The sequence below is a fragment of the Ruditapes philippinarum genome, unplaced genomic scaffold (assembly GCF_026571515.1).
Source record: "Ruditapes philippinarum isolate M1 unplaced genomic scaffold, ASM2657151v2 ctg26_1_1_1_1, whole genome shotgun sequence".
NCBI lineage: Eukaryota > Metazoa > Mollusca > Bivalvia > Venerida > Veneridae > Ruditapes > Ruditapes philippinarum.
The window spans coordinates 22,086-37,038 of record NW_026865626.1 but is presented as its reverse complement, the minus strand read 5'-3'; the positions used below and the strand labels follow the sequence as shown (position 1 = coordinate 37,038).

At 31.8% G+C, this 14,953-nt stretch overlaps 1 protein-coding gene across 1 annotated transcript in view; it reads left to right on the top strand.

The window, feature by feature from the left end:
* Nucleotides 1-14,953, top strand: part of LOC132729806 (hyaluronan mediated motility receptor-like) — a gene marked incomplete at its 3' end in the record, with an annotated part of 43,575 nt that overhangs the window by 14,894 nt on the left and 13,728 nt on the right. The window contains 7 exon segments of the mRNA XM_060715629.1: nt 1,695-1,733; nt 1,969-2,013; nt 3,149-3,244; nt 3,741-3,821; nt 5,362-5,406; nt 6,031-6,147; nt 6,681-6,773. Coding sequence (XP_060571612.1) covers nt 1,695-1,733; nt 1,969-2,013; nt 3,149-3,244; nt 3,741-3,821; nt 5,362-5,406; nt 6,031-6,147; nt 6,681-6,773 — 516 coding nt within the window.

Below are 14,953 nucleotides of genomic sequence, written 5' to 3'. Positions count from 1 at the left end.
CAGTATCTAATCTGCACTCATTTTATATCGTCTATATCACCAGCAAATAGTAATACATGTATAAAAATCTTTAGGTGAATTTACAGCAAAAAGTCCGTCAATGTTATGAATTGTGTCGATTACTAAAATGAACTGTAGAGTTACTATGTTTTGTACCATGTCCTAGTTAAAAGTCGACAATATCTATGTATTATACTGTACCGCTCCTTTTAGGCTGCTGTACAAAATTTCAACTGCTTTTCAAATTTTGCGATTGCATTTTCCTGAATAAGTTTTTGAAAATAGAAAGAGCCCTATAATTTATCAAAACACTTTACAAAGCCTACAAACTAAGTAAAACGTATTTTTATCGGACATTTCTTTATCTAATCTCAAACACCATGTTCGACCAAAACCAACGCAATCAGTTGACGAGGCGCACTTATTAGGGTTACATGGAATCAGTCAATGCTTTACTAAAACAATATAATGTAAATTCATTAATATATATAATGAATTACAAAAAATATATGTAGTCTTCTGCTATTATTACCTTTATACATGTATAAATAGCTTGATTAACACATGTCACAGGCAAGAATAGTTTCATATCTTGTACATGTTCCAGTTATTACTTTGTGAAAGACACGTCAAAGCCAATAGTTATATCTTGACTTTCATTCAAACAGAGAATTGATTGTATATTTGCTACCGAATCTGTTCGCTAGAAAAAACGTGTATTCGTAGCATGCAAGAAATATACATCTAAATGGCACATTTCTCAAACTATTTTTTCGAAATATTGGACTAACGGAATTATGTTAAGACGTGTATAGATATACAGTATCTAAATTCGAAATACAAACTTAATAAAAATTGATAATTGGTCTGCGAATTATTAGTGTTATAGTGGTCTTTTTTCTTTTTAAGGTATGAACTCAACATTCTTTATCAAATGGTATTTTTTATTAGTGATTATGTGTATCAAAGTTATACCCATGTTTTTTATGCCTCTTCCGCGTCACCGCCGTTATATATTGGAACAGTAAATTCCAATTCCTACTCACTTGGATACTCTTCGATGATAAACATCCTTGTAGAAAATGCAAACATAAGTTTAGATGTTTAATGAAATGATATTTATTATATATTTCTGATATAATTGTGTATAGTCAACTTTTTATATTACTGTTTTGTGAACATACTGCTTTTTCCGAAATACATAAATCTTTGTGTAAATTTTCATTTATACTAGTTGTTTGTTGTCTCTTTGCTATATGGTATTTTAAAATATTCATATAGATCTTGGGTTGTTAAGGTATCAGCTCTTCTTGCATTTCTTTAAAATTGTATGATTCTATGGTAAATATCAATAAATTATATTATTCCTACATAAGCTTATAACCAATGAAAACCATTTCCAATAACACATAGTTTTTTAAAAAAAACATAAAAGGGAATGTGATTTCTTTGGGAGGATTTGAAATGTTTAACAAAACGTTTGTTAGTAAAAAAGTGTCAAAATAATGTCCCAAAATGCTACGGAGAACTACTCAGGCTAAAAAGGAACCAAGATTTACTTAAAATAAATCTTTTTTTCTTATATTCAACAATCGTGAAAATAAATATCGAAATGTCTTAGCAAACAAACAATATTTAAGCCAATTTGTATAAACTATACAAATTGTATAATATATCATTTCCATTTATTACAGATTCGTACAAATAGGAGTATTGGAAGCCGAATTCGACAGGTAATTTTGCTTTTTGCTATTTCCTCTGTGAATTGAATGATTATGCTCCATATTTAAACTTTATATTAGAAATATGACAATGTGAACTAGAACAAATCGAAATAAGTTATATTGACCTTTCAGCACAATTCAAGTTAATGTATATAATTGTAAAAAAAAAAAATGTTGCAAAATAATTTACGGAAAAACTGTCTATCTTAATTGTATTGCAGACAACTTCATATTTTCATTTCAGATGTAGAAAACAACTATTTAGTGAGTTACAAAAGACACATGACAGGTATGTAAACGTTTATTTGCCGGTTCCTTTTTAGTTCAAAGATGTTTGATGCCTTTGTATTAACTTAACATGTTACATCTTAGTCACTCGCTAGAAGTATATATAACAAGGAGAAAAAATAAGATCGATTTATGAGACGGCAAGACATTAATGGATATTTGTATATATTTCAACCCCATTTTTTTTCTTTTCCATGAATGCCGTTTCTTTGAAAGAAACAATAATTGTGTAAATAATTGTCTTGGATTTAATGAAGAGTACTGATCAATTAATTTTATGATAATGAAAACATAGTATAGGAAAGGTCTTTGGTATCCTTAGTAAGCTATTATACTAATGAAAAACTATATCATTTTGAATCAGTATCAACGTTCTTAATCCTGTACCTCATATTTACGCGAACCAACGCACTTTCGAAAAAAATGTCCTGTTTGGGCCCAAAATACATGTTTTCGTTTGAGAAATGTTGATAAAAAGTGAACACTTTTTCGGCGCGGCCTCAACCCAACAGATACATCAAGGGGTTGCCAGAATGGGGATGTGCTCCCTTCTGTTTTGGGGGGTTTGAAGGGGGCGGCAGTCCCCCTATTCGCCAAGACAATTTTGGGCTTGCGAGAGGCTAAACATGACCCAGATCGATCATAAGGTAACGTGAAACCAGCGCTGAAAATCATTTGACTCTATCGCAATCCATTGAGAAGTTGCATCACTTTGAAATGAATTTTGTTGGAAAATCAACGCAAAATTTTTTGATTTTTGGCAATTTTGATATGTCCCCTCGTTGCCATAGTAACAGGAAATTTAAGCCTGAGCATGTTGTAACAAAAGCAATGGTCCAGTCAACATGTGTGCCAAGTTTGATTAGTATTAAAGCAGTGTTTATAGTTTTATAGCAATTTGAACTTGTAACGGGAGACTTTTCAATGAAAACAGCTATTTTTGCACAAAATGCTCATGAAGTAATGGGTAAAGTCCTTTATCTTTATATGTATTGAGGGTAAGTTTATTGTAAATTACACATTATATGTATATCTAGAATATTAAACAGGATTCGTTAATTGAAATATCATATATGTGAAGATAAAATAAGCTTCTTCATTTTTATTATCATTATTATTATGTTATTACCTAAAAGGATTGCCGACCTAGATAAAGAAGTTGATAAGAAGAGTGGCATTATTGTCAGCCTAAAAAGGAAAATTGCTATGGACATCGCCCGCAAAAAAGATCAGTAAGCAAATCAAATTTTATATTTCAAACATAAAGATAATACACTAAATACAAATCATTTCTTGATTAACAATGATAAAAAAACACTCTTGCATTTTTAACCATAAACAACTTCTCTAGCTTATAAATTGACAACTTGTATTTGTTCAAATTGTTACACAAATAAATTGACGCAACATAGGAATTTCATTTATATTTGTGGACATATCAAATGCGGCACAGTTGGTCATTAGAAAAAAAATCAACGTTCACGAAATGCAGTCATATACTTAACCGCTTACATTGAACTTCTTAAATGTTTACATTTGCCACAGGACAGAAACAGCGAAAAACCGAAACTACTATTAAACATATATGTGTACTATAATGGATGCATTTTTCGGACATTTTGTTACTGAACATTTCAAATTTCATATACATGTTTATATCATATTTCGATGTATCGATTTAAAGCATTTTAACTCCACTGATACTTTAATTTGGTTATGTTGTTACAGATTGAGCGCGCTAAAACTTGAATACAGTGAGAAAGATGGAGAAAATATCCGGCTGAGAAAAGAAATGCTCACCTTATATGAGTATGTGTATATCAATTATCTTGCAATTGTTGAAATTTGCTATACAGCGATGATAGATAAGTTTAGATTTAAGAAATAATCGGCTCTCAGTGATGCTAATCGGTTTGACGTTGGATACTTGGGAGATCTCAAGAAGTTTAGTTTTAACTAATTTCTTTTTCGAATCGTATTTGAAATGTGATTAAAAGCCAATGAAATAGCTAAGATCGATATTATTCTAACATGACTACAGAAAAGTAACTAAGGGTGATCGCTAACCTTACTTTTTCTAAGAGGTATTATATTGTCATACTTGCATGTTACATTTCGCAGGTTTCTGTCGCCTGTTTAGAACCTGAATGATATATAAGAGGAATTTTATTATAACTAAAAAATATTTAGTTCCTGTTCATATATATTTTAACATTTTGTCAACACTTTAAACGTACATGTTAGACTGGATTTCCTAAAGTATACACTGTTGCTAAATAACCCCTACTCCCCATGTTAAATAAATGACATGGTTCTTTTCTTCTGCGTGTAAAGTGACAAAAGTATTGCTCATGATTAATGACAAGAGCGCCGCATGCGGTGTTTACGATCACCTATTAAGGGCAAGGACTTTTAATAACCAATTTCTATCATTATTCAAGTAATATATATTGAAAAAAAGGAAATTCCCAACAATAATGTCGCAAAATTAATGCCATTTCATCGTACAACTGCAACCAGTGATAAAAAAAAAAGTTCTTTGTTTCGTGTTGATACCTTTTAAATATCTGAATATTGGATAATATTAATTGTTTTGTACAACAGCAACGATGACAACGACGACGCGGAGACCATACTCACTCGACTTTTTAAAACGTTGGAATTCAAAATAAAGAAAATAAGAATCCATAAAGAAAGCCCAACACAGCAAAATTGAAAATATTGCAGACTTGGTTTGATTGAGTCTGTTCAAGGACGGTAATGTAACGTGCAAACTACCGTCATTCAGCAGTGGAACAAATAGACTTTCAGTGCCAAAATTAGTGATAAAAATCTAGTAGTAAAATTATTTGTGCATGTAATTTGTCATTCTTTTACGTTGACATCTTATCTTTCTTTATAGGGAAATTAAATATCTCCAGACTTTAAATGTTGCACATAAAAAGAATATCGAACGGCTCAACGATCCCATTAAGAAAATGAATATTGACATAAAAAAAATTAAGCTGTAAACATAGAAAGGAAACAGAACAACTTTTATATGAATTAAATGAGAGAAGACATACATTCACATGTAAGGAAAACGAAATCAAAGTTAGACGTACTGAACTGGAGTATCAAATTGATACATTGGAAACAGAGAAACGTAAATTTGGCGAAATTGTGAATCTAAACATTATATTAGAAATATGGCAATGTGAAGTAGGACAAATCGAAATAAGTTATATTGACCTTTTAGCACAATTCCAGTTAATGTATATTTTTGTAAAGACCTTATATTTGCAATATAATTTACGGAAAAACAGTATATGTTTATCATATTGAAGGCATTTTCCTATTTACATTTCAGATGCAAAGATCAACTAGTTGGAGAAATAAAAAATGCAAATGACAGGTATGTAAACAATTATTTGCCAGTTCCCTTTTAGTTCACAAATAGTTATTGCCTTTGTTTTAAATCAACATGTTACTTTCTAGTCACTCGCTAGGAGAATACATAACAAGGAGAAAAAAGTAAGATTTTATCAACAAATCAATTCATGAAACGGCAAGACCTTAATGGAAATTTGTATACATTTTAACCCATATTCATACTTTTTCTTTTCCATGAATACCGTTTATTTGAAAGAACAAAAAATGGGTGTATGATTTTTTTGGCTGTAATGTAGGGTACTTATCACAACTTCTATGGTAATGAAAACATTTCCATAGCATAGAAAAGGTCTTTGGTATCCTGGGTAATAAATTATACAAATTAAAAAATGTATCATTTTGAATCAGTATCAGTGTTCTTTAGTCCTCCATCTTTATATGTATCGAGGGTAAATTGATTGTTTATTACACATTGTAGGAATATTGAATATATTAAACAAGAGTTAATTTAAATATTATTATTATTATTAGTAGTAGTAGTAGTAGTAGTAGTAGAAGTATTATTATTATTATTATTATTATTATTATTATTATTATTATTATTATTATTATTATAACGATGTATTATTATGTTTTTAACTAAAAGGATTGCCGTCCTAAATAAAGAAGTTAAAAAGAAGAGTGACATTATTGTCGACCTAAAAAGGGAAATAAGCGAACAGAAAGATACTTTTGCTGAGAACATCGCCAGCAAAGAAGAAAAGTACGCAAATTTTATGTTTCAAATATAAAAGAGAATACACTTATATAAAAGAGAATACACTAAATACAAATCATTTGTTGAGTGATAATAATAAAAAAACACTCTCGCATTTTTTTACCATAATCATATAGCTTATAAATTGACATTTTGTATTTGTTCAAATGGTTTCACAAATAAATTGACGCAAAAAAGGAAGTTAACTTTTCTTTGTGGACATATATAAAGCGGCAAAGATGGTAAGCAGACAAAATAAATCAACGTTCAAGAAATACAGCCATGTAAATAACCACTTACATTAAAGTGCTTAAATGTTTACATTGGTCACGGGACAGGAACAGCGAAAAAAACGAAACTACTTTAAAACATATTTTTGTACTACAAATGAACTTGCTTTTTGACAGTGATCTAAAACGGTGCAATTTTTCGGTCTTTTTGTTAGTTAACATTTCAACTTTCATATACATATGTGTTCACTGTCTCGATTTTAATCAATTTAACTCCTATGATACATTTATTTTGTTATGTTGTTACAGGTTGAGGATATTATCAATTGAACTGAATGAGAAGCATGAAATAAATAACGTGCTGAAAAAAGAGAATGACACGTTACAAGAAAATTATAAAAAGTAAGTGTATATTAAGTGTCTTGCAATTTTATATTTGCTATACGGGGATGATAAAGAAGTTTAGATTTAAGAATTAATTCGGCCCTCAGTGATGCTTATCTGTTTGACTTTTGATACGTGGGAGACCTCAAGATGTTAACCACGAAAGTCGTAGTTCTAATTCATTACTTTTTCGCATAGTGTTTGAAATGTGATAAAAAGCCAATGAAATTGCTAAGATCTATATATTTTTTATTTCAACATGACTACAGAAAAGTAAATAAGGAAGATCACTAACCCTACTTTTTCGTTGAGGTTTTAGATTGTCACCTTTTCATGTCATTTTTCACAGTTTTCTTTCACCTGTTTGGCATAAGAAGAATTGATTATAACTGAAATGTTTATTTCCTCTTCCTGTATATTTTCCGCATTTTATCAACACTTACATATACTTATATATATTCTTTATCTGAGTCTCATCCATACATAACAACATAAAACAATTCAATGACATAATTTTACAAAGTAAAAGTTATTTATGTACGGCCATTCTTATCAGAATTACAAGAGACTATAAAATTTTAATCTAATGGAAGGGAGGCAACTCTGCAAGAATGTCCGATGTCACTTACAGAGTTACCTCTCTTTTCATTCCATATTCACATGCATATTACAATTTAAAATTGCTAAAATAAGAAACTATTGCTAATCTTGCTCTAAAATACTTAAAGTGTTTCTGGTATTATTGCTTTACAGTAAAAATCCTTAAAATGTTCTCTTCCTTAAACCCGTAAAATTACACAGAATGTCACAGGGTCAATTTGTCTTTGCTAGAATACTCTGTAATTCATACCCATACTCTATATCATTCCCCTATCGTCTCTTTTTCAATCATTCATATCATTATTCAACTTCATACTAATAACTTCATTTGACCTGTAACACGTTGACGGGCCTCATTCACTTCATTTTTGAATTCGGTCACGCTAACCTTTACGCATGCGCACAAGAAATGAGAACTTTTAGCGAGAGCTGTTGTTTTTCATTGACTCCGTATTCTATTTTATTGTGTGCCAACAATATATTTACAGGTATATTTGAGGTTATGAAACATTGTAAACATGAATTACTATGATATGTGTATGTATTTCGCTTGGAATTATCAATAGCAAAGAAATGAGAACTTTTAGCGAGAGCTGTTGTTTTTCATTGACTCTGTATTCTATTTTATTGTGTGCCAACAATATATTTACAGGTTCCTCTTTGACCGCCCTATCCTCCCTAGTGAGAACTCACGTATATCCGTGACATTTGGTGGCCAGTGTTACATTTGGGACGTTTTGGTGCGAAACAGTTGAGGACGAACTCAGTTCGGGTGGATTGTCTCCCCGCTTGTATCAGCCAATGAGAATTGGGAAACCCTTCTTACGTCACATAGTGAATGTCAACAAGGAATTCCGTCCATCATGTTGTATCGAAAATTTTATATTTTGTTTTAACAATCAAATGAAAGCTTTCTAAAGTAAATATAGGCCTCTTTATTTAATATACAGTACTCTACATTGAAACACTAGTGCATAAACTCAACAGACCAGGATTTCTTTATTTTTCAACGTTGGATTCTACCTCTGGACATTTTGTTTACATTTTTATTGGAAGGAGATTACAGTGATAAACATTGACTTGAATGACATTAATTAGTGATTTAACCTTTAGATAGATTTATTTATATAACATTTCTTAAAATCCTTTGTAGTTACCATCTAAGAATTGTTCATTGTATATTTTTCTCACTGTCATAGATTTCTACAGTTATTGTTTATATTTGACAGGTTGTTTGGCATTGAAGTTGTGTATTGTGTGGAAGTCAACCATGGAACTGTGCACTGCATTAACAGAATAACAGATTTCATTGCATTAATACATTTTCATTTTGGTAACTGGTGATTGGTGAGATAACCCTTTCATATCTTTCTTCTGGTCCCTGATACTATACTCTAGAAGCCATTTCTTTCCATTTTACCATCTGTATTGTCTTATTATTACTATACTCCTGTAAGACATCCCCACTTTAACAGTCCACTTTATTAAAAAGCTTGTGACATACTTTTGTACTATTACCTAATAAAAAAAAAAAAAAAAAGAATTTCATCTTTGTTGGAAGAAATTTAATTTTGACAGCTTTATTAATTTATTAATCTTTTGGTGGCTCACGTACACTTCATAAAATTTATGTGTCTTTGGAAAATGTTTTGTATTAGGTGCCTGAATATGAAAAAGTCAGTAATGTAGTCTTGTAGTGTAATGATAGTTTAGTTCAACTTGTTGGTACTTCTGTCATAACAGTGAAAGCCTAATAAATATCAAAATACAAGAAATACTATAAAATAATTGACATTTTATCACAGGGATTAGATACTCCTTTGATAAAATCTCTTATATTATTTAAATATTCTAGTCCGTGTATAAAATTGTTCCATTTATTTAAAATTGAACTGTTTTTGAAATAAAAACAAAACATTTTACAATTGCGGTGTACTTGCAGTGACAATTGTATTTTGTTTAGACTTTTCTCGGGTTTTTGAATGCAGTTATCTGGAGAAGATTGGAAATTGAAGTAATTTTCCGCAACTATTTGGACCAGGTATTATAGTGTGGTACAATTGAATCCTTGTTGTTGTGAATTTTACAGTACTGGTTTAGCCAGGAAAGTACATGAAACATTGTGCACTAGTTTGAATTAAATCAAGTGATTATTGAAGACATTTGGGAATAGCAGTCATATGAAAGTAGTGTGTGCTTATATTGTCTTCATTGTTATTTGAATTTCCCTTGTAAATTGTTTGGTAGGTGAAATCCATTCAATTTTATTACAAGTTGGATACAGTACTGGACTTGATATTTATATATTGCATACATTCTCACATTGGAAAACTATAGAAGTTAGTACAGTGTAAAGGAATTACCAGCATTGAATATAGGTTAGGTGATTGCATTTACAGACATTTAATTGGTGCACATAAAAGCTGCAAATTTGAAAGTTTATTTATGTGTTATTTATTTTGTTTGTAATTTCTATGGTGTACAATATGGGACATCATTTTTGTGTGTTTTAATTATTCATTTACTGAAGGCCTGAATTGTCTTTTGTAAATAAAATTCATCTGGTGTGTAAATTCTGCTAGATATACATATTACCATTACAAATTTCAGTTGCCATATTTGTGTATGGTGTACAATGTATGCCATCTTGTGAACAAAAATTTATTTTTGTGTATTACTTTGAGTTTATCTATTTTCATTTGAAAGTTTTTATTTGGAATAATATTTCAAGTAAAAAGTGCCCTTCATTTTATTTATTTTGATCAGTCTAAGTTGTTGTTGTTGATTTGTTGACACGTTATGTCAGTAATTATCAATATGGATAATGACGATACCACACCTAGAGGAAAAGATAGTCGTGATGAGTTAGATCTTGAGTATTGTTTGAGACGTGTTTTGAGTTCTGGTTATACTGTTGATACAGTGCAACCTAGAACTGATAGACGTTCACTCTCCACTGATGCTGATCCTGATACACATACACCTATTAGGGAGTACCGACATAGACATCGTGATCGTTCTCCTCCTGTGTTATCTCCTCATAGGTTGCATTCTATTCATGAATAAAGGAGTTATGTCAGCTTGCTAACATCGCTAAGTCTAGGACTACGCCTTATCATCCCCAGGGTAACGGAATGCCTGAAAGGTTCAACCAGACACTTCTGAATATGCTAGGTACTTTGGAGGATAAGAAAAAGCTGAATTGGAAAGCTCATGTGCCAGCTCTTGTACATGCATACAACTCAACTCGGCATGAGACGACAGGTCTGACACCACATTTTCTTATGTTTGGGCGCCATCCTCGCCTTGCATTAGACGCTTTCCTCGGGATCGACCCAGACATCTCTTTCCACACCAAGAAGCCAGCTGAATTTGTTGAAGGCTTAAGGAAGCGCTTGAATTTCGCTTACAGAGTTGCTAGTCGTGAGGCGAGACGTCAAGCGAAACGGCACAAGAAGCGTTACAATCTTCGTGTTCGGGAAGTACGTCTTGTTCCAGGTGACCGTGTATTAGTGAGAAACGTTGGGTTAAAAGGCAAGTGTAAGTTAGCTGATCGTTGGAGTAAAACTATCTACATTGTAGTTGATCAGCCTAACCTAGATTTACCTATATTTCAGGTTAAGCCGGAAGATAGTGATGATGCACCAAAGTTACTTCACCGTAATATGCTACTTCCGTTCATGGGTCTCCCGCTACAGGAACCGAAACGACTGTCACATCACTCTCCCAGTAATGGTAATTTTCAGCAAAATTCTCCTGTCAATTCTCTTTCCTTTTCAGACACAGCAGCACCTAAACCTTCTGAGTCTTCGAGTACTTCCATTAAAACCTCTATTTCAGACAATCCATCAGTCGTATCCGCGGAATCTGATAAGTATGTTATTCCTGCAAGACGGCCAGGAAATAGTTTGTTAAGACCGGAAGCTCCACCTTTTATTCCTCGAAGAACTTCTAGAGTAAGAGAGAAGCCACGCTGGATGACTGATGATTGGAATTTGAGTAGGAAACGGTAGTACAGATTCTCAGACAGATGTCAAATTTGATTTTGTCATTTTTTGTAAATTGTTTAAATTTGTATAAAAGATGAGAACAATAAATTGTTTCAGTTGAGTTTTGTATAATCTTAATTTCAAATTGTCAGTGTTGGTTTACTGATGTTTGAGATTAGTGTTTATTCATATGTGTTATCATATGAATGTAGGGTTTCGTCATATATATTTGTATGTATGGTTTGTATTTAACCGATTTGTAAAATTTCTACAAAGAGATTTGACAAATTTTATTTACTCTGAAAGAGTTACTTTGAATATTGTGTAATGTGAAAACATAACACAAGTTCTACAGTTTTGTAGATGAGTCAGTGTACTAACGTGCATGGTTCACAATCCCAAAGAACGCGTTCACCATTCCCAACAGTGCTTCGGGCACTTTTCTGGTTGTTAATGCCTTACAGCATTTTCAAGCAGTATACATTACCTTTATTGGTAATTTCACTGTTAGGACAGAAGTACTTTAACGAGTCCCATGTCCTTAGTATTAGTTCTACTGTAGTTAGACAGTATGGTTTTTGATATATATGCAGGTATCAGTAATTTTTGTTTATGAGTTGAAAATGTCGGGACGCCATTTTATCCTTGGCGGGGAAGTATGTCACAGGGTCATTTTGTCTTTGCTAGAATACTCTGTAATTCATACCCATACTTTATATCATTCCCCTATCGTCTCTTTTTCAATCATTCATATCATTATTCAACTTCATAATAACAACTTCATTTGACCTGTAACACGTTGACGGGCCTCATTCACTTCATTTTTGAATTCGGTCACGCTAACCTTTACGCATGCGCACAAGAAATGAGAACTTTTAGCGAGAGCTGTTGTTTTTTTCATTGACTCCGTATTCTATTTTATTGTGTGCCAACAATATATTTACAGGTATATTTGAGGTTATGAAACATTGTAAACATGAATTACTATGATATGTGTATGTATTTCGCTTGGAATTATCAATAGCACAAGAAATGAGAACTTTTAGCGAGAGCTGTTGTTTTTCATTGACTCCGTATTCTATTTTATTGTGTGCCAACAATATATTTACAGGTTCCTCTTTGAACGCCCTATCCTGTCTAGTGAGAACTCACGTATATCCGTAACAATAGATTCTTAAACTATAAAATCATGTGAATAAAATTATTTCGCATCATTGGAAAGATAAAACCTATATGAGTAAAAATAAAACATTATTCAAAGTGACTGTACATATAATGTCTTTGCCTAAAAATAAAATAAAAAACGATCAGTTACTAATTATTAACTATGAGTATGTTTACTCTTTCAAGAGACCTCGAGAGTTTACAATTATCCTTGTCTAATGATTAAAAGTATTAAAATATTACTAACCATAAAATTAGGCTTGTAAATACACTGATTAGTACAATTTCTCAATAATATAATGTAAGACTCTCAGTTTGTTGGATAAAAAAGTTTAGCAATTTACATTAACATTATAAGAGACAGTTCTCAGGAATATAACCAGTTAGTTCTACTTTTAAGAATATTGAAACAGGATTTTGCAGCACACTTTACAATTTCAGTATTGGAAAAAATGAAAGACAATTTAATGTCATCAGACAGCCTTAAAAAATGATCATTTACATTTTCTGCTTTGGCAAATAAATCTTTCCTAATATCCTCATACCTTGGACAATATAAAATAACATGTTTCTCATCTTCAATTCCAGTTTTCCTTGTTGATCTTGTTTATCATATTTTACAGATTGGACAAATTCTTTGGTTTAAAGCTAACCCTTCATATCTGCCCGTTTCGAGTCTAATAGGGGCTACCCCACATCGAAACTTTGCAAATACTGCTCTATGCTTATTCGGCAGGATAGCAGTTACATATGCTTCTGTTTCATAACTAAACTTGAAGGTTCTGTAAGTCCTCAATTTATTTCCCCCTTTCCCAGAACTACTATTTATTGTGTGTAGTGACTCAATCCATTCATCCAAATACTTATCCTGATATTAACTGGTTAGCTTTTCCCCCAAACAATTTTTATTTAAAACTTTATTAAGAACTAAAAATTCACCACAGTTATATTTCTCAAAAAATTCTTTTACTCTAAAATACCAGTTCTTACAAGTTCTACCCGCCTGCTTAAAACAGTACATATTTACTTCACAATTTATTCTCATACTGTTCATACTTGCAGATCGACACCAAGTACTCGCCACACATTTAAGTTGTTTAATAAAGATAGGTTCACAGCCCATATCCCCAGCAACTGCAGCATTTGGATTGTATCTGCCTGTTCCTAAGAAAACCCTTATTGCCCGGTTCTGTACTGCTTCAATACATTTGTACTTTCTTGTACCCCAAATAGCAGCACTATAACCTATAACAGGCCAAACAATGGAATCATACAATTTTTTAAATACATTGAAAGGCATACCTCCAAGTTGCTTAAATTTTGCAATAATAAGTTCAAGAGCCCTACTTGCTGCCTTAGCAACAAATTTTGCTGTAAAGTTATAGTCAAGAAACTCATTAAGAGCCACCCCAAGATAGACATAGCTATCAGTGACATTTAAACTATCAGTTCCACATTTGAATGGAAACGATGTTCTTGGTGTCGATATGCTTCGAAAATTTCAATATTACTTATCTTTACATTGATTGTCATATGATTTGTATTACACCATATAAATACAGTATCTAACATGGCTTGTAAATCTTGCTCATTTTTTGCCAAAAGTACTACATCATCAGCATATAATAAAATTGATAAGAATTTACCCTCTTCAAGTTCTATTCCTTGAAGTGTAACCATTCAGTCTTATACATGAACTTACACAAGAATATAGAGACTTAATAACATTTAACATTTTACAATTCAATCCCATCTTAAATAAATGTTCCCATAATATTGAACGGTCAACTGTGTCATAAGCCTTTTTAAAATCTATAAACGCAGTAAAAGTGCTGAGTTTCTTTTTTAATCTAGTTTCTAAAATAGATGTGATACTTAATGAATGGTCCCCAGTACTACGCTTCTTACGAAAGCCATTTTGATCAGCTACCAATTTGGAGTTATCCTCTAACCATGATGATAACCGTTCGTAAATAACTGAGCAATATAGCTTGTACATAGTAGGTGCTAAAGTTATACCCCTATAATTTAACGGATTCAAAGGATCTGTTGTATTAGATTTTGGGATGGGATTTATAATGCCTTTTCCCCAGTCTTTAGGTATTTGACCAGTTTCAAAACATACATTAAACAGTACATGCAATAATGAAACTGCAGTATCATTTTTAAAAGCTTCATATGGTATGTTATCAACACCACAAGCTTTACGGAAATCAGCTTTATCTATGGCTTTTTTTACATCATTTACTGAAATATTATTGTCTAGCTGTGGGATATAACTGTAATAATCTGTATGAACGTCTCTTTGACGATAAACGCTAGATCCATCAGCAGAGGAACCATTCAAGAGATCTTTTAAAACTATCTTTCCAATAATCTAAAACTTTGTCTTGATCTGTAACTAATACTCCTTTGTCATCAACAAACTCAAATGGAATGTTGTGT